General features: G+C 36.8%; 1 protein-coding gene across 1 annotated transcript in view; it reads right to left on the bottom strand.

Moving 5' to 3' along the window:
- Positions 1-25,629, bottom strand: part of ABCC8 (ATP binding cassette subfamily C member 8) — an 82,101-nt gene that overhangs the window by 17,276 nt on the left and 39,196 nt on the right. The window contains 14 exon segments of the mRNA XM_063289398.1: positions 435-601; positions 1,413-1,651; positions 4,173-4,272; positions 6,028-6,153; positions 9,970-10,107; positions 14,201-14,281; positions 15,428-15,512; positions 17,335-17,433; positions 20,193-20,228; positions 20,531-20,563; positions 21,002-21,107; positions 21,390-21,465; positions 23,413-23,523; positions 24,288-24,393. Of these exon segments, the coding sequence (XP_063145468.1) occupies positions 435-601; positions 1,413-1,651; positions 4,173-4,272; positions 6,028-6,153; positions 9,970-10,107; positions 14,201-14,281; positions 15,428-15,512; positions 17,335-17,433; positions 20,193-20,228; positions 20,531-20,563; positions 21,002-21,107; positions 21,390-21,465; positions 23,413-23,523; positions 24,288-24,393 (1,503 nt within the window).

Genomic DNA, 25,629 nt, shown 5'->3' with positions numbered 1-25,629 from the left:
ATAGATATATATAATTGACTATCTAGTGGTTTCTATTCAATCCCATGAGGAAAAATATTGTAACAGAAAGGAATAGACTAAGATGAGCAAAGGCACATTGAGATGGATTAAAATTACAGACTATATTGATTATGTTGATTATATTAACTTTATTAGATTAAAATTATATTAGATAAAGTGGTAAATAAGGAGCATATAAACATGGTACATTAAATTATGAGATCATTAGTGCTGTTATGTGGACTCCCCATGTCATTGTTTGTTTTATAACATGAGTCCATTGAGACAGGAAAATGTAAACTTTCCTAATACACTTCTACAGGATGTACAAAGAATGAAATTAAATGAGACATAACTGAACATGAAAGGTTATTTAAAAATTACACATAACTTTATTAACATAGCATTCTGTTTTGTTTCATATAATACAATACCTCATTGGGGCCAAAATAATTTTATTCAGCAGACTACAGTGAAGCTTCTTGGCAACTTTTAAACCAGTCCATTCCACTGCTATTGATGTTACAAGGCATAATATAATCCCAACACAACAGAGAATGCTGAATATCTTTGAATAGGAAAAATGGCTAAACTTGGATTCCTAAAAAAAGGAAGGAGAAAAAAAAAGACTATTGCAAAACTATAGAATTAGTTATTCTATGGCGGACTTATCTTAACATGGTATTGGTCAGACCAGATAATCATTTCCAGCCAACTTCATCTTTTCTTGACTATTGTGAAAATAAAATACTCAGCATTTCAAATTAAGTTTTCATAAAACATTTGATGGTGCCTGAGATTAAAAATACGTTTTAATCATGCTTATTAAAATAGGAAAAGATAAAGTTTCCTTTGCGGCCAGTTTAAGTCTTGATGACCTAACTGACATCCATGCTTTCTTGCCCACTATACCCAGGTGGTTGTGGATTGCCAGCATTTTTTTTCTTTCCAGTCTGGCCTACAGTTGTGGTATTTCTTAATAGTTGGAAGCAACTGTATGAATAAACAACAAAACTGCCCTCCACGTACTAACCAGGCTTAGCTTGGCCACTAAGATATACTAGTACCAAATTAAGGTAAAGGTAAAGGTTTCCCTTGACATTAAGTCCAGTCGTGTCTGACTCTAGGGGGCGGTGCTCATCTCCATTTCAAAGCCAAAGAGCCGGCGTTTGTCCACAGACACTTCCATGGTCATGTGGCCGGCATGACTACACGGAACGCCGTTACCTGCCCGCCGAAGCGGTACCTATTTATCTACTCACATTTGCATGTTTTCTAACTGCTAGGTTGGCAGGACTAATTAGTAGAACAGAAGAAGGGAATTCATCTTGATGAAGTCATGCTATGAGAAGTTATCATAAAAGATGATGGGAAGAACAAATATGGAAAGGTGAGTTTTGAAATACAAATACCTTACAAAAAGAGCAGTTTTTCCCCATCTCAGAAGAAATAGCATCAGATGTCCACAATGCTAGCCAATAGTCAATGGACACCATGACTGAATGTTTTAGGAGTTGAGAAAAGATCAGCAGAGGCAAGAGGAGAAGTCCTGCTGAGCTAAGATACTTTCCACATGCTTGCCAAGGCATCTTTGCTCTTCGATGAAGGACAGAAGAGAAGTTGTCATCATCATCACTCTCAGGCATCTCATCTGTAAATTGACAGGAAGAACACTAATGAGCTGTAAAAATATTCCTTGATTCCATAAATGTAGTTTTCTCCTCCACCGTGTTATGGAATTATGACAGTTTTCTGTGAGATGCAGAACAAGAATCTCAGAGATTCCTATCAAAATGAATTTTTGTTGCAAAGGAACACTTGTGGAGTTTAATGGGATTTTTTAAAGCAGAACTGCAGCCAGTTATAGAGATCAGGACAAGAGTACATGATGGAGGGAGGAGTGTTTGACAAAAGAGCTAAAGTAAAGAGTAAAGTGAAGCTAAAGCTTTTAAGTGAAGGAAGTAGCAGAGTAGAAGGCAGAATAAACACTGGAAGCACCTACAAATCCCCCTTTCTAGTGAGGAAATGGATTATGAAGTCAGAGAGAATTCATCCTCATCTAAACTAGAACACAGCATATTTTAGTCTAGTCATCTGGTTTGCCTATTATGTTCCAGCTATATTTTTGAAAATGAGGTGGTATAGACATAAAAAAATAAGTACTTTCTCATTGCGTATAGCCTTTCAATACTTAGAATTATGGAAGTTGTAGCCCAACGCTTCTGGATGATATAATGTTGGAGAAGGCTGGCAATAGAGTTTCTCAAGCGAATATGTCTTTGTGTGCATGTAATACAGGAAGTCCTTGCATAATGAGCTGAATTGGGACCAGCAACTCTGCTGCTAAGCAAAGCAGTCACTAAGTGGGAAATCATGATGGAAAGAGAGAAGACTACTCAGTTTCACACCTTCTGCTTTTGTTTGCCTCCTAACCACTCCCCTATCCTTTGGAATGCTCGAGTGCCTGCTAACTGTCTTGTACACAGTGAAAGCAGTGTGATCCCACAGCAGCCCAGGGCTGGGAGCTGCAGGAGCAGTATGCAGTTTACAGTACTCTCTTGAAATCTCTTTCTCTCCAATCTCTCTGCTCTGTAAGGGGGGAAGTGAGAAAAAAAGCAAGCAATTTCTGTAGGCTCTCTATCCTTTGCCTGACTTTTTTTGCTGCTGGCATGATTGCATTACTTTCAGGGTGTAGAAGAGCAACAGCTTACTCTGTTGAAATCTGTTCCTCTCCTATCTCTCCTGGTGGCGGGGGGGGGGGGGGGAAAGGTCAGGCAAAGAAGAGATTGCCTACACAAAACACTTGCTTTTTTCTCACCCTCCCCTCACAGAGCGGAGAGATTGGAGAGGAAAGGTTTTCAAGAGAGTAAGCTGTTCAGCATGATCACATTGCTTTCAATGTGTAGAAGAGCAAACAGCTTACTCTCTTGCAACCCCTTCCTCTCCAATTTCTTTGCTCCACAAGGGAGGGAAAAAAGAAAAAACACAGGTCAGACATAGGACAACTTGTACTGACTGTAATGGTGATCTAGTGACTGAGGGATGCTGCAAAGGTCATAAATGGTTATAAATTGGCTGTAAAGTTATTTTTTTAGCCCCGTTGTAACTTCAAACATTTGCTGAATGAGTGGTTAGAAAGCGAGGACTACCTGTAATGATCAAATAGGCTGTGTAAATCCAAAGAGGACGTTTTAATGTATTCATTAATGTCAAAGGATTTAATTCCCAGTGTGTTACTTCTTGGAGTTTTTTCTGATAAACCACTACTACAGTTTCTGGTAATTGGAGAAAATTGTTCTGCAGTGATTTTATTTCCTACATAAAATGATAAAAGGCCTCTGCATTAGACACTTAAGATTAATTCAGTCTTTTTCATTTAAATAGAGCCAGTTTGGTCTAGTGGTTAAGGCAACCGGCTAGAAACCAGGAGACTGAGAGTTCTAGTCCCGCCTTAGGTATAAAAGCCGGCTGGATGACCTTGGGCAAGTCACTCTCTCTCAGCCCAACTCACATCACAGGGTGAGTTAAATATAATAAAAGCGGGATAGAAAATAAATAAATTATTTAGCAGCTACTCAGAATGTTCTTATGCAACTGTGTTCTATAGATATATGAGTAATGCAGTCTTGGAAGTCCAAAGGATAAGCAATCAGTCTATGACTTCAGAAGTCTTTCTCCATGCACAACTGTTTGGTTATGGCTTCTAAGCATAGTTAAAATAATTCTGCTGAAAGAATTTCTTGTCAAGTATGGGATACCAAGCAAAAAATACATTTTGTTCAGGTGCCTATATCATATTTGCCTACCATTATTTTCCCAAGAAACTCAGGAAATGGTTTCTTTTGCTGTCACAAGAAACGGGCTCCCTAGGATGGATCTGTGGCGTGGATGAAGGTTCCAGTGGATGCTAAATAATTGAGGTCATATCACACATATGTGGGTTAGTTCAGGAGATTCTGGTTTTTTCTCCCTAAGCTTGGGATAAATTACTTTTTAAAAACTACAACAGGAGACAATGCTGCTACTTGTTTGGCTTCTGTGACAGAAGTGGACTCTGAGGCTGCAAAAATTGAGGATGAGGGCCTTATGCAGCCTGGAGCCTTAGGTCTCTAAATACTGACAAATAATAACCAGTGTTAATGAAAATAAACCTTTTTGAAAAACTAATTTACCATCATCCTCTTCTTCATCTTGGAGTAGGACTTCTTGAGAATACACTGTCTTTTGAAGATTCTTCCTATCTAAAACAGTTTTTCTTTCAATTAAAGTCTCCTAAAGGGTAGGAAAAACAAGTGAAGCTGAGTATCACCACTCTTTTTTCATTATTTATTTTCCTATCAAATAATTATATTTTGAAATTGTTTGGGTATTAAAAATTAAGTGAGCCAAATGCATTTAGATGTAATGAATTTTTAATTCCATATGAATACATTAAAAAGATCCCAGGACACATATTCCATCTGTCACCTGAGGCTAATGTAGACATAATGTTGGCCCAGCCATTAACAAGGATTAAGAAATCAAAACTATTATATGAGTTTCAGAAGTTGGGTTGGAATATCATTAAGCTTGTGTTAACCAGGTTTAAGGGTGATGAGCAGGGATCGCAAATGAAGTAGACATAAGTTGCATATAAGAACATGTATAAATTGAACCATTTCCAATCTTCTGAACTTTAGTTTACAGCTGAGTTACAATTTTGTATGCTGTGTTTCCAAGGGGTAAGATTCACACTAGATAAAAAGAGTTTTGACAAGCCGGTTGGTCAATTCCTGTTGCAACCAACAGATAAACATTCAGCTGATCTGAAAAAAAGCAGACCCTGCACATGCAGGAAAAATGCTAGGAAGAAAAAAAAAATCTAAAGTCTCCTATTTTTTCTATTCTATCCACTAGTTCAAGAATGTAAAAAAAATCCTCCCCATTGCAATTCAAGAAAAAATTTACTTCAGAGTTCCTAAGCTAGTACAGCCAAGAAGTATAGTCTAGAGTCCCCTTGGTCTGTAGGACTCTGAATTCAGCAGATCCCAATCATGAAGTTTGGGGATTTTCCATCAAGCTATGTATACTGGTAACATTGTTAGTAGTAACTTTCCACTGCCAAAGATTTCTGCTGGTGGGAAAGAGTCACTGGGTTGGAGAGTCTCTTCTACCAGCAGGGGGGCCATCTTCAAAAATTGTAATCACTTTTGGGAATCTTGTTCCAAAAATTATGATTACATTGTTAGGACCAAAAGTTCTAATTCCTCATTTTAATTCTGCATGGTTTACTCTACTGACATTTTTTAGTATTCACATGACAGAATTTTCCAACAGAAGTATTAGCTTGTTGAAATGGAAATTGGAAGCAAAAGCACTAAAAGGTTTTAATATATTTCTGACTAGTATTAAATTTCATTTTTAAAAATTACAATTCAAATTAAGTAAATAGCAGCACAAATGGAACTAGTTGGTCATTCTTTAGATGGCATTAACTTTTATTTATTATAAATACTTCAACTCCATGTTTGTTATGCAGGAATATTTTTGGAGAAAGTTTATCTAAACTCTCCTTTAATTTGAGTAACTTTGTTTTAGTTAACTGAGTCAAAAAGAATAATTTCTTCCTTTTAACTCAAAACATTACCCTGTGAGTAATATGTTGAGTTAAATGTTTAACTCACATATGACATCCTTCCTAAACTGGCACGTTTTAGATGTTTTGGATTTCAACTCTCAGAATTCCCAACCAGCAAGGCTGTTGACTAATGAGAATGGAAACCCTATGCATTTTTTCATCATTTGTATGCTACTCTTCAAAACAATATTTTCCCAAGATAATTTAGAGCACACAAAAATAACAATTTAAACTAGAGGAGTTAATAAATTGCATTATATAAATAGTAGGTGCATAAGCAGAAAATAATAGTTAAAATTCTCCACTGCAACATACAATTTAAAATATTAATATCTAAATATGTTAAAATGCTAGGATAATCAACACATTTTTGCCTAGCATTACTGAGATCTAAAAAAATCAGAACAGGCCTTTTCTAGTTCTTGGTCCTGTCGATTCATTAGTGTTTTCCAATGTTCAAAGAGCTCAGATTCGGATTTCTGGATATCCTTCAATGTGCCTTCTCGTTGAATGGTGCCATCCTTCATTGCAATAATCTGGAAAAATTAACCTTTTAATTCATCACAAAAATATTTTCCCTTTACATCATACATTAACAGCTGCTTTTTTAATATGTGGATTTAATTAAAATTTAACTCTTTCAGATGAAGTAGGATTACAAAGATGACATTCTGTGTATTTAGTTCATCTATATCAGACTTTCCCAATTTGACATCTAGAAGAACTACAGCCCAAACTCCCAGCCAACTATACCCTCTGCATCTGAAAAAGTTTCAAGGCAAAGAAGGCTTATCTGTTCTTTGCAACAGAGGAAAAAAAAAGTTGTATTCCAAATCCAGAACACAGTGATGAACAACTTACTCAGCCAGCATTATTACAGGAATGGAGATCAATAAATGTCTTGGTCTGACACCACTGTAAATTATCAGAACATTCCATAATATTTCAGGACATCTGAATCTGTCTGGATAATATCTAACATCGTGCAAATGCGCATCCATTTATGCATGGGATTTCCATCTTTTCCTCTCTCCTGCAGTCCAAGGACCTCTTCTAAACTCTCAAAAGATTAGTCTGAGGAGCTGCAGAGAAAATCTATTCTGCTGACAGATAGCATTTCATTGATCGATACCAGCAATGGAGTTAAACTTCTGTTTTACCATTTAGCTTTGAGAAAATGATTTCATCAATAATGGGTGCTACATTTGATGTCATTAAGTTACAAAGCATGGGACAACAAAGGAATAATAAGAGCAGTAATAATAAGCACAAAGCCTCATCTTTCTTCAAGTGAAGATTAACAGAATGGGTTAATGAAGAAAAAATACCTCATGCAACTTTTACTGAAGTTCAGTTATAGAAAGAAGAAAACATACTTAAATAATTCAAAGCTACGCAAATTCATGTACACAAGCAAGTTGTTGAATATCTCTCACTTGCTGGATTAGGCACCACAGATAATTATGTGATGGAAATTTGCATCACATCTAGATGAGGATGGCTTTTATTACCAGTGAATTGCTTTTACTAAGTGCATATTTGAATGCATATTCAAATATATTACCAGACTTGTTTTTTAAAAGTACAGTTGGAAAGCAGGATTTATATCCCTGTAAGTAATAGTTTTGATGGGAGGTGAAGGGAAAAGAGAAACAAACTTTTAAAAATTGCAAGTATGGGGTAGTAGCTAAGGGGTTGGAGTTGAATCAGGAAAGCCCTGGGTGAAGTTCCACTCAATCACAACACAAACTGAGTGACTTTGGGGCACTGACTCTCTCTTTCAGGATAATCTACCTCACAGGATTGTTGTTGGAGGTTAAAATGAGAGGAAGCAGCAGTGTATGCAACCCTGATATTTCAGAGGAAAAGACTCGATATAAATAAATGGAAAGATGGGCCTTTTTTATGGTAAAAATCAGAGCATTGCACCACAGGATCATGTCCTGCTATACTGTAATTTTGACCAAGATACCCACAATGAGTTACTAACACTTCTTATAAGCCCATTTCCAGGTCAGATAGGAGAATTCTATGTGCAACTTCTTTTGGCAGATAAAGATCCCAAGATAACTAATATTTGTTTGTACTCAGCCATCAACAGTGCATCACAAGTGGAAGCTTAGGTGCTTTAATATGCTGGTCTATGACAATAATAAAGATTTGATTTGGTAAGTACTTTAAGAAACAGAAAAGGCCAGTGTGGTCTGCAGGTCTTGCAGATGATGTACATTGCATTACAAGCTCTGCCCCTTTTGGATATGTATATGACTTGTGACATGTGTAGAAAATGGTGGGGCTTGCATCACGATTCTACAAGCCTGCTTACATCATTCTAATCCTCCTTGCCACTACTGTGGGCACTATTGGAAAGGCTCTTAAATCATTTTTCCCTGTCAGCAAAATTAATTGGATTTGGGGAGACTGCAATGGCTCACAACTAAATGCTTGTGATTGTTTTCATAGACATGTAGTCCTTGATTTATGACCACAATTGGGACTGGAACTTCCATTGCTAAGTGAGGTGGTCGTTAAGGGAGTCACACCCAATTTTACCACCTTTTTTGACACAGCAAAAAAAGCAAATCACCACAGTTGTTAAATGAACCATGTGGTCATTAAGCCAATCTGGATCCCCCCATTGTCTTTGTTTGTCAGAAGCTGGCTGGGAAGGTCACAAATGGCAATCATGTGACGCCGGGACAGTGCAACTGTCATAAATACATGCCAGTTGCCAAGTGCCTGAATTTTGATCACGTGACTGCAGGGATGCTGCGGTGATCGTAAGTATGAGGACCAGTCGCAAATCACTTTTCCCAGCACCATTGTAACTTTGAACAGTCACTAAACAAATGGTCATAAGTCAAGGACTACTTGTAATTTCTTTTCAATCAATGAATCATTAACTGAAACTAACATTTCTCCAAGATACATGGCCAGTCTTTTCAATGACTTAGGCTATCTATAATTTCTCAAATTTCCCATGAGCAAGAAGGTGAAATGCCCCAAAGCATGTCAGGCTAGTTATAATTTTAAGTGCTTATGTTTTTGGGCATTTATTTTAGGAACCCTTAAAAGAAGCCATCTTCCATAAAATGAATTCCTTTCCTCCAACAATCTAATTTTTTAAGTGTTTTATGGATGGGATCCAGATGTCAATGTCAATGGTTCATTATTATCAGTGGCATTATTACATCATTTATATACTGCTTGTCCTACATAGTGAAAGAGGTTAAACTGAGGAAGACTGAACAATACAAGACCATCCAGTGTAGCAGGATTTAGATTTTAACGACTGTACCACTACATCACACTGCATCATGCTTAAATTTATGACAGCTTCATAAATGATCAGATGAGAGACTGAAACATATTTCAGAAATCAAAGAAATTGCTAGGTTTTGCTGCAATAACTGCAGTACTTTTCTTTATTACTTAAAGCAAGAAAAAAAACTTCAAGGACCAAGAATTTAAATCAATTGCTCAGGTATTAACCTCTGATCAGAGGTCCTGTCCATAAGCCTAAAAATGAAAGTTGTACAGTTGGTGAGCAAGAGAGACAAGGTGATCTCAGGGAGGCACCTCAGCCTTTGTACCTCTTTTCCCACTGAGGTATTACCCTGTTTATTTTAAAACAGTTTTAATGGAGCTTTTCTGAAATACATGATAATTTAATGTTGCTGTCATTTATTCATTTTTAAGTACAGTACGCTTTTGCATAGTTTTGGGCTCAGCTAAATAATTATGAATTTAGTTTAGTTTATATTATACATTTTCTCTTTTATTATTACGTGAGTTGCCTCATGAGAGCAGTACCCTAAAAGTTAGCCTGTAAATAGACCTACATGTCTATAAATAATTTAAATAGAATGGAAGAGATAGGGAAGTAGAGATGCACTCCTTTCCCAATTCTACTTCCTGCTTAATGCAAATAAACATGGCCATAAACATGTATGCAAATGAGACATGTATTTTGCTGTCTATAGTTGTTTGCATTATTTAACAGATTAATACATAAAGCATGAATTGCCTCTGAGAGTCTTACAAAGTTATCTGGCGTAGGGTTGCCAGGAGCTGTAACAATACCAAGTTACAAAGCAAATATTTTACCAGGGCTGCAGTGATATAACAACACCACTAAGGGCAGGTGGAGAAATAAATAACCAAAGTTAAACACATTTGTCTCATTGATTTTAGCGGGAGACGCAATTTACCTGAGTTCATTTTCTCTCCCCCACCCGAAACCAGTACAATTTAAAAGTGCTTAGCTTTTGCTGAATCACACCTACACACCATTTCAATATTTATCAACATAATATTAAGATTAACAAGTCAGTATAAAGAAGTTTCATTACCCAGTCAGCATGGGGCAGATACTGTAGTTTGTGGGTAACCAAAACAATGGTTCTCTTGTCTTCTCTTAACAAATTCAGAATTCCTTCTTGCATGAGATGATCACTCAAGTGGATATCTAGTGCTGAAAAGGGATCATCCTAAACAAGAAAATAGACATTACCAACAAATGATATTTCAGTATTATTGTAGTTGTTTTGTTTTTAAATATTTTAGGAAAGTTAAAACCAGTGCTTGCTGACAAGAAGGGTTTTGTTGTTGTTGTTGTTGGTGCTGGAACTAACCAATTCACAAAAACTAGGTAAGAGAGAAAGAGGAGACAATTCTCATTTTTCCAGCCTGGGGGGAAGGAGTTTGCTAACTTCAGCAGCAAATTGCCCCTGATGGGGGATGGGTTTGACTTCACCATTACTGGGGAAAGGGCTCTGTCACCAGAAGAGCTGCTCAGAACTTTATCCAAATACTGTGGGTCAATTTGTGAAATGTTGGGGAAAAAATCCTATTTCCTTCTAGGTCTACCCACAGCATCTTCCTCCTCCTCGAGAAAATTTGCTGCTAAGGAAGGTAAAATAGAACCATTTCTGGAAATGAGACATTGTATAAAATATTTTGCTTGTGGAAGAGACCTACCACATCTTGAAAATATCTCTTGTTGAGTTAGTATGTTGTCCACTGACTTTCAGAGGAGGAAGTGGAGCAAAGGTACAGAAGCACAGCTCATCCCTCATCCCTTATTGAGAGATTGTGGTTTTCCTTGTCCGCTTGTACAGATTCAGCTGCTCATGACTGACACCTTGGCCTCTGACATTTAAGAACTGTCCATACCACAGGGTTCAGAAGCAGAGAGCTTAGACTTTGAGCTGCAAATGGCAGATTGCAAGGCTGGGCTACCTGGGAGTGATGGTCTTGTAGAGAATTGCAGCCAAGAGAAGGGTTAATAAACCCCCGTTGAGACAGGGAGGGCTCAAATGGCAGGAGCATAAAAGCACACATGCAAAGACTACTTGCTGTGTTTGTAATAGCCAGTTTTGTGCTTTACATTAGCAATCTTCCACCTTGCCTTGCTACTTGGACTTACTGGTCCTTGCCTGCATCTAAACTACAGTGATTGATTGACCGATTGATTGATATAGAAACCCACTCAGACATGACTCTGGGCAGCTAACAAACAATAGAAAGAGAAACCAATAATAGGAAAAGAACTTTGTTTTTAAAGCCAATTAAAAAAAAAGAGAACCCAATATACATGGAGTCATTCAATAAATATCAAAACAAAACTAACAAGATGGCCCAATTCCCAGGGAAGAACCATATTTTCAAAGTCTTATAGAAGGCCAGCAAGGTCAGGGTCATTTGAATCTCTAGAGGTATAGTGGGTAGGTGACAGAGAATGAATGCTTCCTGGGTTCTGTTAGATTTTATGTATTTATTTATTTTATGTATTTATTAAATTTCTATAGCCGCCCATCTCAACAAATGACTCTGGGCGACTCTAGATGACATTGTTTTAGAGAAGGGACCCAGAACATACCTACCCTGTCAAAATTCATGGGATAGGCAGAAATAAGTGGAGGCAGGCAGTCTTGCAAATAACTTGGCTCTATGCTGTTACAGGTAGTCCTCATTTAGCAACTGTCTTGTTTAGCAACTGCAGTTACAATGGTGATGAAAAAGTAACTTTACAAGCAATCCTCACATTTATGACCTTTGCAGGTCTTTAAAGCAAAAGAAAACTGAAGTAAGATCATAAGCACTGTCGTAGTTTCACTTAGCCACTGTTTTGCTTAATGACCAAATTGCCCCTCCCAATTGTGCTTGCTAAATGAGGACTACCTGAAAGGATTTACAGTTGATAACCAGCACTTTTAATTACTCCTACAAACCCATTAGGAGCCAGTGCAGCTCGTGCAAGAGTGGTATTACATGGGTGTGCTGAAGCATGTCTGTTCCTACCCACCCCATTGCATTCTGGATCAGCTGTAACCTCTGAGTAGCTTTCAAGGGGAGCTCTCTTTTCCAAAAAGTCACTTTAAATGGAGCCATCGGCTAGCAATCTGCAAATGCGGTAAGAGCAGATAAATACTTAACATTCATCACTGTTATCTCCACAGGTTAAGCCCTTACCTGTGTTCAGTTCAGTTGGCTTCTCATCTTCCTCTGTTGGCTCTCTTCTGCTGCTTCATTGCCCAGAGTTCCTCTGAAAACCAGGGGACTCTCCAAGACAGGGAGAGGCAGCACAGGTGCAATCCAATCAAAGGTGCCACCCTTTCATTCAAAGTAGTAATTAAGGCCAATGTCAAATTGTGCATCAGAGGCTCAAGAAAAGCCCCAAGCTCCTTGAAGTCTCCCAATACATTTCTAGGAAACTCCATTGTCAGCTTGGCTACAGAGTCAAGCAGCTCTGGCAGGGAAGCTGCCATGCAGCAGAAAGTCTGGTACAGTAGCAGCCATCCCCACTGATCTCAAGGGGCCACTTTCACAAGCAGGTCCTCACATCTGGTTATCTGTGATACAGCAACTCTGAAATCCTCCAGAATCTCCCAAATAGCAGTAGCCACACTGCTGCCCCTGCCCCAGAATCACAGTTGGTGCCACACTCAAAATCATGTAACACACCTGCTTTTTGAGCTGCACTGGTTGCCGGTTTGCTTCTGGGTGCAATTCAAGGTACTGTTTGTTACCTATAAAGCCCTACATGGCATAGTGGGAGAGCCAGTTTGGTCTAGTGGTTACAGCTGAGACTGAGAGTTCTAGTCCTGCCTGAGGCATGAAAGCTGGCTGGGTGACCTTGGGCCAGTCACTCTCTCTCAGCCCAACTCACCTCACAGGGTTGCTGTTGTGGGGAAAATAGGAGGAGGAAGGAGTATTGGGTATGTTCCCTGCCTTGAGTTATTTATAAAAATAATAAAGGCAGGATAGAAAATGAATGAATGAATGAATGAATGAATGAATGAATGAATGAATAGGGCCTGGTTACTTGAGCAGCCACCTGTCTCCCATATTATCTGCCTGGCTGATTTAAGTTGATAGGGTTGGAACATTCTGGGTTTCTTCAATTAAGCAATGCCATCTATTGGGACCCTGGAAGTGCACCTTCTCTGTCGCAGTGTGTGCCCTCTGGAATGAGGCTCCCCCTGAGATGCAGATGGCTCCCAGTCTGCTGTTCAGAAGAGCTGTGAAGACCTGGCTCTTCACCCAGCCCTTTGGTGAGGGAGAGTGAGACCCCTTGTTTCATTCCATCTGGTCTGTCGTGCTTGCCATATTTTACCTTTTATTGATTTTATTGTAATTTCTTTTATTTTTGTGAGCCATCCAGAGTTGTTGGGAGTTGGGCGGCATACAGTTTAATAAATAATAATTATTACTACACCCAAGATGGTACATCTCCAAGGGGAGGTTCCCCAGTGTGCTCAACCTGGTCTCAGTTACACATGCCAGATTAGATCTCTCAGTTAAATCATGAATACAGAAGGCCTTACTATAGGTTGACCTGGCATTTAATAGCAACAATGGAGGAGAAACTGAATGAAAAGGCTTCCACTGATAATGTTTCTTACCACATGACTATCTCAAAAAATGCCTGTTAGCAGTAGGCTTTTATGAGATCAACAGAGGGAATAACTTGGCTTCTGGAATTTATTCTTCTGTGGCTCTGATTTGAACTTCCTCTGCTTCATGAAGATCTTCTTTAATCATCCTTTTTGTAGTTTGATGTTTTTAATCCTCCATTAGCCATCCCGAGTCATTTGGTAAATGTGCAGCCATTTAATAAAATTTATAAATAATAACAAATAAGTTCAAGGAACTGTGCCTACCAACACACCAATTCTTATATGGGGAACTTGAAAAAGCAGTTTTGGCTATCAGAACAGAACAAGTTTTATGACTATAAATAGATGGTGAGTGGTAATTTATGAAGTTTTAGTGTTGATCCAAGTTCTAAATTATTATATTGGATGGAATAGACTGGAACAAATAGCATGGAAGAATTATATCTAGAATTCATCTGTCTATTTTGGTCTTAAATGTACCAGATGTTGGCAACTGGCATCATACTGGGGAAAATATTCTATTGACTCTGTGGATCCAGACTATAAGCTCTTGATAGAATTGGTTGTTGTTAGTCCAGGAATTTTGTAACTGTCTGCTGGGCTTTTAGGTTGAAGAGTGCCATTTGTAGTGAAAGGAAAGCCTTTTTGGTTTAGATGGTAGAATTAGTAACAGTAAGCTTACCAGGAACACCACATTTGTCTGTTGGTAAAGAGCTCTTGCTACACTGATCCTTTGACGTTGGCCTCCAGATAAGTTAATACCCTTGGGGAAAAGACAAAGTAATTCAGTTAGAAACCTATATAATTTTGAGAGATTATTGTTCAAACTATGCTTTCCCAAACCTGGCACTTCTAGGCATGCTTAAAAGAGAGGGCAGTCATGACATAAGTATCAAAAGTTATTAAACAAGATAGTCAGGACTTTCATATTCATTCTAAAAAAATTACCCTAATAATGTTTGAATAATGCATTGATTATTTCTAAAATACAAAGTGCTTCATCATTCATTCCATTATTACTACTAGCAGCTCCTGCAGTCAATGGTAATTATTCCCAGGGTACAGCTGGAAAAGAAAGTCTGAGATAACAACCTAGTCTGGATTATTATGGTCATGACTTAGAAATTATATAAATCAATGCATGTTAAAATCATTCATAAAACTGTCCTTTGAGAATGCTATATATTAACACACACATTGCAAGAAATTAACATGTCAGTGATATACTGTACCTCTGTAGCACAGCTCAGCCTCAATGTCTTCTATTATTCCTTGGACATTCTCTAGCATTCTAATATTTTTCTTTATCTTTTAATACTGCATTTTAGCCATTATATGCTCTATTGATACTACAACATCCATGAAGGAAGAAGTCTAAATCCACTGAAGCAGTGAATAAAATGTCTAGATGAATAATGAATGAATAACAAATCTAGACTTCTACTGTTAGAAGATCCCAACTGTTTGAATACCTGAGCTCCTTCATTATGCGACAGTTGTCACTGGTATCTAGGGCAAAGAGTAAGTTTCTTTTTCATTATTTTAAACCTTCAGTAAGGAAATGTATTCCATGTTTATTAACAAGTGCCTTTCTACTTCTTACTTTAGTTGGAGTATTCTAAAATTATTTTCATAGATGCTTTCTAGATAATGAAAAAATGCTGTTTTGTTTAATAAATATACTTTACCAATACAGTATTTCAGTCAGTGTCAGGGTCACCAGAGATATTGACTGAAGAACAGGAGACAGAAAAGCTGCAACACTGTGTGTTAAGTGTAACACCTTCATACTAAGGACCTGAAACTGCGTTTGCTGAACAAAGCCATTTTCTCAAGTACCAATTAGAAATTTAAGACCATGTGATAAGTCTGGGTGCTCAATGTTTTAAAATTATACACAGTCACTAACCCTCTCTCCAATCTGAGTTTGGTCTCCATGAGGTAGTATGTCAATATCAGGCTGAAGACAGCAAGCATCAATTACTGCTTTATACCTGTGGAAACAAAAAGGGCAATTGTCAATTCATGTGGAGACTGCTTCACCAGCATATTTAGCTTGCTTAAAACAAGATTAATCAGCTGGAAAAGTCACACATTGGAAAATGCATGCTTGCTAAGCTCTTACTGTTCTAATGGGAATCCCACCTGTTTCAGGCAAATGTATGACATTCTAGCTAATAGTGCACTATCAAGTATTCTGAGGCTAAAAATAGACAAAGTATCCCTTGGTTCTGTATTTCAAGGAGACTACAGTCTACAACTGCCTTTAGGGGCTGCATGATCTAAATGATTTAAATCAGATTATTTACAAGTGTAAACTTGTCAACTCTGTAGGTTAGGAGCATCACATTCATTTATTTGTACTGGGAAGTGTAGATTACTACATAAAACAAATGGAAAAGATCTAAAATGTGGTGGCAGTGTCTAAAAACAACAAACATTAAAAAGGGAAGAGGAAGGACTTAGGAGAAGGATGGAGAAGGTGGTAAAATGGAGAACTGTGAGAGTGCTATGTTTAAATTGTTATTTAGTAAAAAGTGTTAAGATACAGTGTACTCCAGAATCATTCTTAAGACTCCTTTGAGAAAGAACACACCAAAATCTTGCCATGGATCTACCATGATAATGATTCCATATTTGTATTTCTGCAGAATCTCAGAGTATGAAATATATTGCCTCAGAATACTAGTACAAACATGTTGTAGATAAATGTCTTCTTCAAGAAGGATGTCATAAGCAAAGACTGCATATTATAATGTAGAAAAATAGTACCTAGTACTGAAATGCAAAAGGAGGGGGGGTGTTTCCTCAAACCCATTGGTTACTTATTTCATATGTTGCCACCGCTTCCTGGATGGAAAATACACTATCTGAAGATCATACTCCTAACATATTGCGCTTCAAATGATATATGATAGCATATGTAAAGATGATGTCATAAATACTGAGTAGTATTGTATAATTCAGAGATGCTATGTCACAGTAAATTGGAGGCACTTAAAGTTGATGTGCATTTAAGAATTGAAGATAGTCTTCCTCTTTTACTAGTAATAAGATCTTTTGAATAGAATCAAGTCCATTAGAATACTGGACACAACTGAAGGAAAGTTGCTTTCCAAATAAAAGGAAGGATCAAGTGAATACTTATTATCATCCTTCAAAAATGTTCATAAGTAAACATGTTTAATCAGGTATTTTTATATGGTAACAGTTTAGTTTGAAACATTGAAGTATTTTTGTTACTAAGATATAATGATGGTTATTTTAGATTGTTCTTTTATTTAAAAGAAATTGCATTCATATAATCTTAGTAAGACTATCTTTGGATCACCACAAATATTAAGTTTCTATGTGGAGACTGCTGAAAGTAAGTTCAAATGGACACCACAGATCTTAGGTTGCCCACATTGGATGTTTCTTATAAAGAATATGTAGTGCTGCTATCAAGCCCCTCCACATACCTGGGCAAAGTTAGACAGCAGTTTCAACTCTCTGTGTAATATACTTTCCAAATAAAAGTATTTTTCATTGGCTTCCACATAAATGCAATAATATTTGAATAGGCATATAGTCAAGAAGACAAAGTCTACTGCTGTCAATACAGACCTTCCAGGAAAAGAGAGATCCCCAATCAATATGGGTTGATGTTTCAGATCATTACATAGTTGAAAGGTAACTATAACTGACACAATACCTCAACTTTTGCACTGTGTAGCTAGGAAAATAATATTATCAACAACAGTAAAAACGTTTACTGTCAGGATGATAATGGGGACAGCCTATTATGAGTTTTTACATGGCTCTTAAATATATTACCTTTGTTTATTGAAGGGGCTTTCAAAAGTGATATTCTCTTCCACTGTAGCATTTAACAACCATGGTTTCTGAGAAGCATATGCCACTGGTCCTCTTTTCCTGAAAGAAAAAAAAAAAGAACTCACCTAAGTGTTTCTATGTATGATGTCTATTTACTTTGAAAGATATTGAAATGATTCTTCACTATGTTATTTTAATGTCTTCTTTCAAAGATAAGTTAATATGTCCTATTGCTCGTAAAAAAGAATATTGTCATAAGAGATGCATTATCAGTTAAACTACTCTTTGTAACATTTGTTTGCCCTAACTACTGTATGCAAGGTTATAGTGAGGTTACCTTGAATAGGATAGCTCCCAGTTTGGCATTTCTTTACATATATAATTTTTATTAAGAATTTTTATTATAATAGTAAAACTTAATACAAATTAAACTTAAAGAAAGAAAAGTGTATAGAAAGAAATAAAAAGGGCAAGAAAAAAGAAAAAAGAGAGAAGAGAAAAGAATAAAGAAAGAGAAAATAAATACATAAAGAAGTGACTTCCAACCATCATCACAACAAGTTAAACAAATTTAGTGACTCTTCATCCCCTCTAAGGTTACAAACATTTATCTCTTCATCCCATATCCCATCTCTTATCTATAAACAAATCCATAAAACATCATCTTTTCAGCCCTGGTGTCAGCAGAAAGTCCATAAAGGGTTGCCAGAAGTAACAACATATCTTGTTTTAACCTTGATCAAATAAACCAACTTTATATTTCTTCCTTTTTCTTCTAACAGTCCTAATCATTAGTTCAAATATTGTCATAGGATTTGATTTCTCTTCACTTCTTCTTTGTCCCATCGCACAGAGTTCTTCAAGGCTTTAACAAGCCTGTTTTGTAACTCCAATAGGAAAAAATTATCCAGGTCACTCTCTTGGTTTGTCATTTGTATTCCCCTTTTAAATTTTAAATCCTCAGCCAGTTTCTTTCCAGTGAAACATCCTTTTCGAAGTCATTCTCTTGGCCTGTCAGTGCAAATCCATTTTCAATACCACCTCTATCTTGTCAAATAAACTTTGTTCTACATCTGTCATTTCTTCAGTAACATCTTTTGGACATAGTCTATCCATAGAAGCAGACATCATTACTAACATTGTGATATTGTAGCTACTATTTTCTGATTTTGTTCTTCAGAAGTCTTCTTCAGTATTTTTATTGTTATAACATTTTGCAACATTTTACAGGCTTGTAAATCTTTCATCTACCTAAAAACTTTAGTTCCCTCTAGTGTCCAGTTTTTGAAATCATGAAATTGCTTATCTTTGTTTTGTCTTGTAAAAATCAAAACAGAATCTATTTCCCATGGGAAGCTGTTTGTTCTTTATAATTAATTCCAAAGTCTTATTGTAAAAGTTTCAATATTCCAATTTTATCTGGACCCTTAGTCCATTTATAACTTTATAAGATAAAAATCTTATTTAGCTTTTTGCTGTTTATTTCAGATTCTTTAAATTCTTAAGATTATGATTAAAATTTTCTTTCATTCAGGATTAAAGGCAGACTCACCCAGTATTTTCTAACTTGTTGGTCTGAAGGTCTCTAATAGCTTAGTAGTAGTTAATGAGCAATTTCCAAAAGTGATTAGAAGGTGAAGTTTGGAAAGTTTGTGTCCTTTAAAAGTCTCCACTGCAGTTACAAGTAAGTTGGCTAATCCTGCCATCTCCTGGCACTGAAACCTATGGAAAACCACTGTCCTGTGATCTCCTCATGAGGAGCAGCCGTCCAGAGCACGTGTGGGTGATCTCCTGTCCTCTTCATATCTGGAGAGGTTCCAAAGAACCAGTCTACTCACTAGTTCCTTGGTCTTTGCTGTGGTTGTTGGCTCTACTTTCACAGAGCCAACTTCAGTTTGCCATACTTCCCTGGGAAGTTGTCCCAGTTCCGCATTTTTATATTATAAGAAATTTAATCTATTAATTCCTCTGAACAATTGTGTGGTTCGTCATCCTAGATTAATGTATCACCGTATTAATTAAATACGAAAGATGACATAGCTGAAAATGTTAGATAGTCTCTAAATGTGAGGAAAACTGTTTCTTTCAGAAAGTACTGTAATGGAAATTTTCAATTCATATTGAATCATTATGAATGTTTAAGTCTTTGACTTCTATTTATGACTTTCTTTGATAATCATAAAGACAGAGACTCAGTCATTTTAATGAACGGAAACATTTATTAGCCATCCCATTTTTCTCAAATTATGCATAATTTAGCAGTTATGTTGCTAAAATAGTGAGCCAGTGCTACCCCTAGTCATGATTCAGTTCTTTCCTGATTTTACATCTCTCAATCCATTGAGAATTTTATTAGGCAATAATGCCCTTTTGCCTTGTTATAAATTCTTTGGTTTTTTTCTTCCTTTTTCTGAGCCTTTAGCTCCAGAGAAAGAAATGTCAGTCAACTGCAGCAAAATCTAGGAGTGACACTCAGTATTAGGTGTGCTTTAACTTCATCTCAGCAGTGCAGGAAAAAAAATTGGATTCTAGGCTTTAAAAGAATCATAGAAACACTAGCTAGTATTTATATATGGGCTGCTCTGATTTTTGCACATCAGAGAATTGTAATGATAAAATGTACATCCACTATTCTCTATAAGGCACAATTTCTCAGTTTACAAAGTGGACAGGAGTTACCTAGATATTAGCATAAATTTGACAGCATGGATATTTAGGGGTTTCTCTCTCTCTCTCTTGATATAACACTATGTAGAAAGCACATAAAAGATCCCTGATCTTACAGTTATAGCAGAATGAAACTACTTTGTTGACAGAAATCTTTGGAAGTTTTTTAAAACTGTTTTAAAATGCTGTACCTGGATTCAATTTCAGTAGTGGTTTCCATCTCGGAGCTGCAAAAAGGGTACATAGTAACTTAGCAGTTGTTACACATTTTAGCAAATAATTAGAAATGCTTGAATTTTAAAAGTAAATGAATATGATCAACATTCATAGACATGTGATATACAGTAATTCATTCAGGGTTCAAGTCACTGTGGCTGGTCATCCCAAACATCAAAACATTCCCATCAAAATAGCCTATACAATTTTTCCGATACAAAAAAAAATGATTATTTAAAAAAACACCTTCTAGCATATTAGATGTTTTTGTTTCTTTGTGTTGTATGATCTAGAGTCGAATGTATCATCATACCTGACATCTTCCCCTGTCTCGCTGTCAGGAATGCTACTGTAATATCAATAACAGAGAAAAGGTTATTAATATATGATAACATTTTGTCTACAGCATGATCTTATCCCATGTTATATGGCACACGGAAGCAATTTTATAAACATTATTTTGCATTTTGAAGAAAAATGAATGTTCTTTTTCCTTAGACACACAGATAATGCAATATGATCAATCTTTTCTCAATCACAAGTACAATGATACAGTAAGTGTGTAGCTGGTTGTGACACATATGAACACACACTGAATCTACAGTAGCTGTTCATATGGATTAGTTAAATGAGGAAAGCAAAGATATTTAGCAGCTAAATGCAACATGAATACACTTCAGGGTTCACTGCTATAGTAATATAATTCATATATATTAAAGACATGACAGGTCTGTACCTTCAAAAAAAAAAGCCACACAGCAACTTAAAGGATAAACAAAATTACCTGTTCCAGATCACATTGCCAGATATCTTCTGCATCTCTCCAAGTATTCCTAGCAAGAGAGATGATTTACCACAGCCTACCTGTCCCACAATCATTGTTAGCTGACCTGCAATAATAGAAATATTTTTTCTTGAAATGTTGACTTATATTGGTCCCAGTCCAGAGGACAATTAAGCAATTGAAGTATTAGATGGACCATATTTTCCCCTCATGCACATTGCTAAGATCAATGTGCATCCCCATTCACACTACAGTATGCAATACTGATGTAGATATGGATGCACACCTGTTCTGCTTTGTGCTCAGAAGTTTACTGTTGCACAGTGATTTCTCTTGCTTGATTATGAACATTTGCAAACCCTACCCATTATAATCGATGCATTGATACCTTGAGGAATTCGAATATCAATGCTGGACAGGGTTGGAACTCCTTCAGGCGTCCATGTGAAAAATCCATTTGTGACCTATGGTTGCAACAGCAACAAGAACATAAATGATCTAAGCTGATACAAAACATCACTCATATTTGTCCCCTTTAAAATTTCTTTACAGCTTTCTGATTTAACAGATATCCTGGATTTATCTGATCCCTACCTACTCCTACTCCCAATTTAACATTATGCTTTGAGTATTGATCATAGGCAACTGCTGTATTAGCAGGTGGGGGGGGGAACCTGGCTCATAGATTATAGCTTACAGAACATCCTTATCTGGTCTGCCAGCATCTTCCCAAGGTTTTCCAATTCAATCAAAGGAGGCAATTTTAAATTCTTACTGCAACATCATAGAAGATAGAATGCATGATGCAACATAGTAGATGAAATAAATATTTCTCTGTTGCATCAGTATGCTTCTTTCTGTATTAAGTCCAAAACATCTTGATTTTTTAAATAAAAAACCACAAACCCTACTTAACCTCTATGGCATAAGCAATGAAAAACCCAAATCCCATAATTCTTCCTATCAGACTTTACAATTCCATTCTTCCTCACGTTCAGAATGGTCATGTTATAACAATAATATGCCCCTAAGTATTTTTATTGAGAAGTAGGTTTAAATAAACTCAGTTTATCTGGCTTCCCTGTAAATGTGTTTAGGTCTGAAAGGCAATTCTATGTACTCTTGGGGATAAATCCATCTGAATTAAGCATTGTTTATTTTTAACAATTGATAACATTATACAGCATAACTATGAGCAATGCTTAACATAAAAAAAAACATGATTAAATATTGAGTGCATGGTAAAAAAACAACTCTACATCCAACAATTAAATTCTATTTCTACTTTCTATAGACAATTATAGACTGTTGGAGAAACAAATTCTGGAATTACATAATAGCCACGTGTACTTTTATTTTATTCATATAAAAGTAAAATCAGACTAAGGCATAGAGGTTAGTAAGTGGAGGTTCATTCAAATGGTGGAGGAGATGCAGCCCTATAATCCATCCCGTAGTTGTCATACCAGATAGAGAACAAACTTGTCTTCACTTTATAAAAATGGCTGAGATATGTCCGGAAACACCATCCTTTCCATAGAAGTTTTATTCTAGCCCCAGATATATGGGGATTCTTAGTACATATTTATTGTGGGGAAGAAAGCATAATGAAACTGTTAAGAGGCCTTTTATTCACTCTTTCTTCATAAACTTTATGTGAAGATTATTACAAATGTTACATCTGTGCCCTAGTGTAATTTAAGTCTGAAACTTTTAGAACTAAATAGAAGTGAGTGGAAAGAGTAAATGGCTAGATTCACGTATTATGCTAAACTACAATGGGATATGTTTGATTTTGACTTATCATATTGAGTAAACCCAGCCTCACTGGTTTATGATTTGGTGTGATGTCTGAATTTAGATAATTGTGGTTTAGTCAACAAATTATGGTTAACAAAACTATGTGGAAACTACCTTCTTTTCTCTCCTAGCAACTAATCCATGTTTCTTGTTTGTTTGTTTGTTTTCTATCCTGCCTTTTTTATTTTTACAAATAACTCAAGGCAGGGAACATACCTAATACTCCTTCCTCCTCCTATTTTCCCACAACAACAACCCTGTGAGGTGGGTTGGGCTGAGAGAGAGTGACTGGCCCAAGGTCACCCAGCCAGCTTTCATGCCTAAGGTGGGACTAGAACTCAGTCTCCAGGTTTCTAGCCCTGTTGCCTTAGCCACTAGACCAAACCGGTCTATCTTCAAAGGTCCTATCCTCCAATCTGATAATCATATTACCAAAATCATTCTCTATATTCTCAGGTTAGTGAGAAATATCTTGGTGGCTCGCTATTGCAATACAAATAAGGGTGTTTCAGGCAATAAATATGGATTGTGTTCCCAACTTGGAACTATGGTTCTAGAACTTCTATGCTTATTAGAAACAACATAATTAGAAAGAGTGACCTTATTATCACCTTTACACAAAAATCATCTGCTTCTGTGCTGCTAACAGATCTTCTTATAGGAGAGCTGTAATTGTTCCAGTCCTCTCTGGGAGGCCTCTTACGGTTAACAACTTTGAGGGTCTGTGCAAGACCAGGAAGACAGAAACATGGTGAGTGGGTACATGAATGCAGATGCCAGCAATGGACAATGAGTTGGTTTCCTAGTAGATGCACTCCTTACCACAAAAAGGGAAGAAAAGATGGTTTCTATCACAAATATTTGGGTTCAGTAAAGGCAGAGGCTTATCGTCTTGGTCAGCTTTGGCTGGGTTTACACACTGTACTAAGCCATAATGAGGTTTGCTTTATGGTGGCATAGTGCAAAGTGTCATCCCAAGTCTTTCTGGATGCAAACCATGGTTCATGGCTTAGTAGAATATGTGAACCAGAACACTGTGGCTTCTTAAACCCACCATGTTTAATTCAAACTATGGTGCAGCATGACCCATGAAGTCATTTTCTAAGTGTGCAGCTGCTGATTGGCTTGAATCCCTTATTGCTATCTGGAATTTAAGCCTGTTCCAGGGACTGCTATCAAATCAGCAAACTGCATGCCTTTACACTGGTGACTGAGATGCATCCCAACTGTTCTGATAAGGATTGGATTTTATCCCCCTTTGATTGCTTCACAATACAGCTGATGGATCCTGCCAGAAAACTGTCTCACCATCCACTGCTGGCTTTAAACAAAAAGCAGTCATAGTATAATCTATAATAAGGCCACATTAATAACTTTTACTACTGTAGTTATTAATTGCAAGGGAAGTGACAGTTATTGGCATTACAGGCAAGGATTTAAGAATGGGATGTTGCCAATTTCACAGGCAACATAAAATGACACTTACAAGCACCTGGTATTTGCTGTGGTTGTCTTGGCTTCTTGGCTCAGAACATTTATCATGGTCTTCTGCAATTTCTTCACTTGAGAGAAATTCACTTAACTTTTGAACACTATGAAAAGAGAAGAATGGTAGCAAGCTAAACAAATTATATCAGTGCTGCTTACAACAGCAATGTTCACTACTTTAGGAAACTGCAGCAGAGGCAAAACCTTGATTCCATAAAGGACACTCCGATGTCCAGTCTTTGGACAGATAAGGATTCCATTTTGATTGGGTAAAAATCCAGTGAAGTCTGCATAATTGTGCATTGAAATGGTTAAAAATGCACACAGCCCTTTTAGGAATTTGAGTAAGACTATTAAGCTAATATTAGGGCTTTATATCTACACTTTGCACAGCAATTTTATTAGGGCTTTTATAACTGTTTAGGTATAGCTTGATTATGCCATTTTTCAGTTTCTATGGAGATAACTGAATCCACAAAATATATTTTTGGAACAGAGCTGTGGGATCATAATTACTGTTGATGAAATCATGAGCAGAAAAAAGTTATTGCTTTAAAACTTAAAGTTCTTGATGGCTTCATGATACCTATTCATTAGTTATTAGAATATTTATAACATGTACATGTAAGATATCAGACCAGTAAACCAGAAATGTGGCAATATAATAAAAATAAAGCAATTACATGTAACAATAAAAGAGCGCTGAAAAGTACACTGTGTCCTCTGATAGTAGTAAGGATGAAGAAAACACCAGAGGGGCACAAAGGAGAAACAAGAGCTTCTAAAGTCATAATAAATTCAACAAACATGGCCAAGTGACCGCATGATAAAATGTTATATGGAAACCTCCCTATCTCCCTGTCCATAGATAGAGGTTGCCTCTTTAAAGATAATCTGCGTAGATCTTACAGTTCTAGTCAAACTGGCTCTGAGTAAGAGAGCAGAAAAGATGCCTGAGAAAAACAATAGCTATATCTACGTATACACTTGCATATAGGTAGACACGTGTTTTATTTTTTAATCAGCTCAATCATGTCTGATTCTTGGAGACTGCCTGGACAAATCAATGCAGTTTTCTTGGCAAGATTTTTCAGAAGTGGTTTGCCCTTGCCTCCTTCCTAGGGCTGAGAGAGAGTGACTGGCCCAAGAGTGCCCTGCTGGGCCCTTGTGCCTAAGGTGGGACTAGAACTTATGGTCTTCTGGTTTCTAGCCTGATGCCTTAACCACTACACCAAGCTGGCTCTCACATTTAAAAGTACGATAATACTTTGTAATCATTTTCAATTTCTTGATGGAGTTACAAGGTGAAGTACAAAAACATAGCACATCTGCACGCATGT

Source organism: Candoia aspera, chromosome 1 (assembly GCF_035149785.1).
Source record: "Candoia aspera isolate rCanAsp1 chromosome 1, rCanAsp1.hap2, whole genome shotgun sequence".
NCBI lineage: Eukaryota > Metazoa > Chordata > Lepidosauria > Squamata > Boidae > Candoia > Candoia aspera.
The sequence above is the reverse complement of the archived record's forward strand: the minus strand, read 5'-3'. Positions and strand labels throughout refer to the sequence as shown.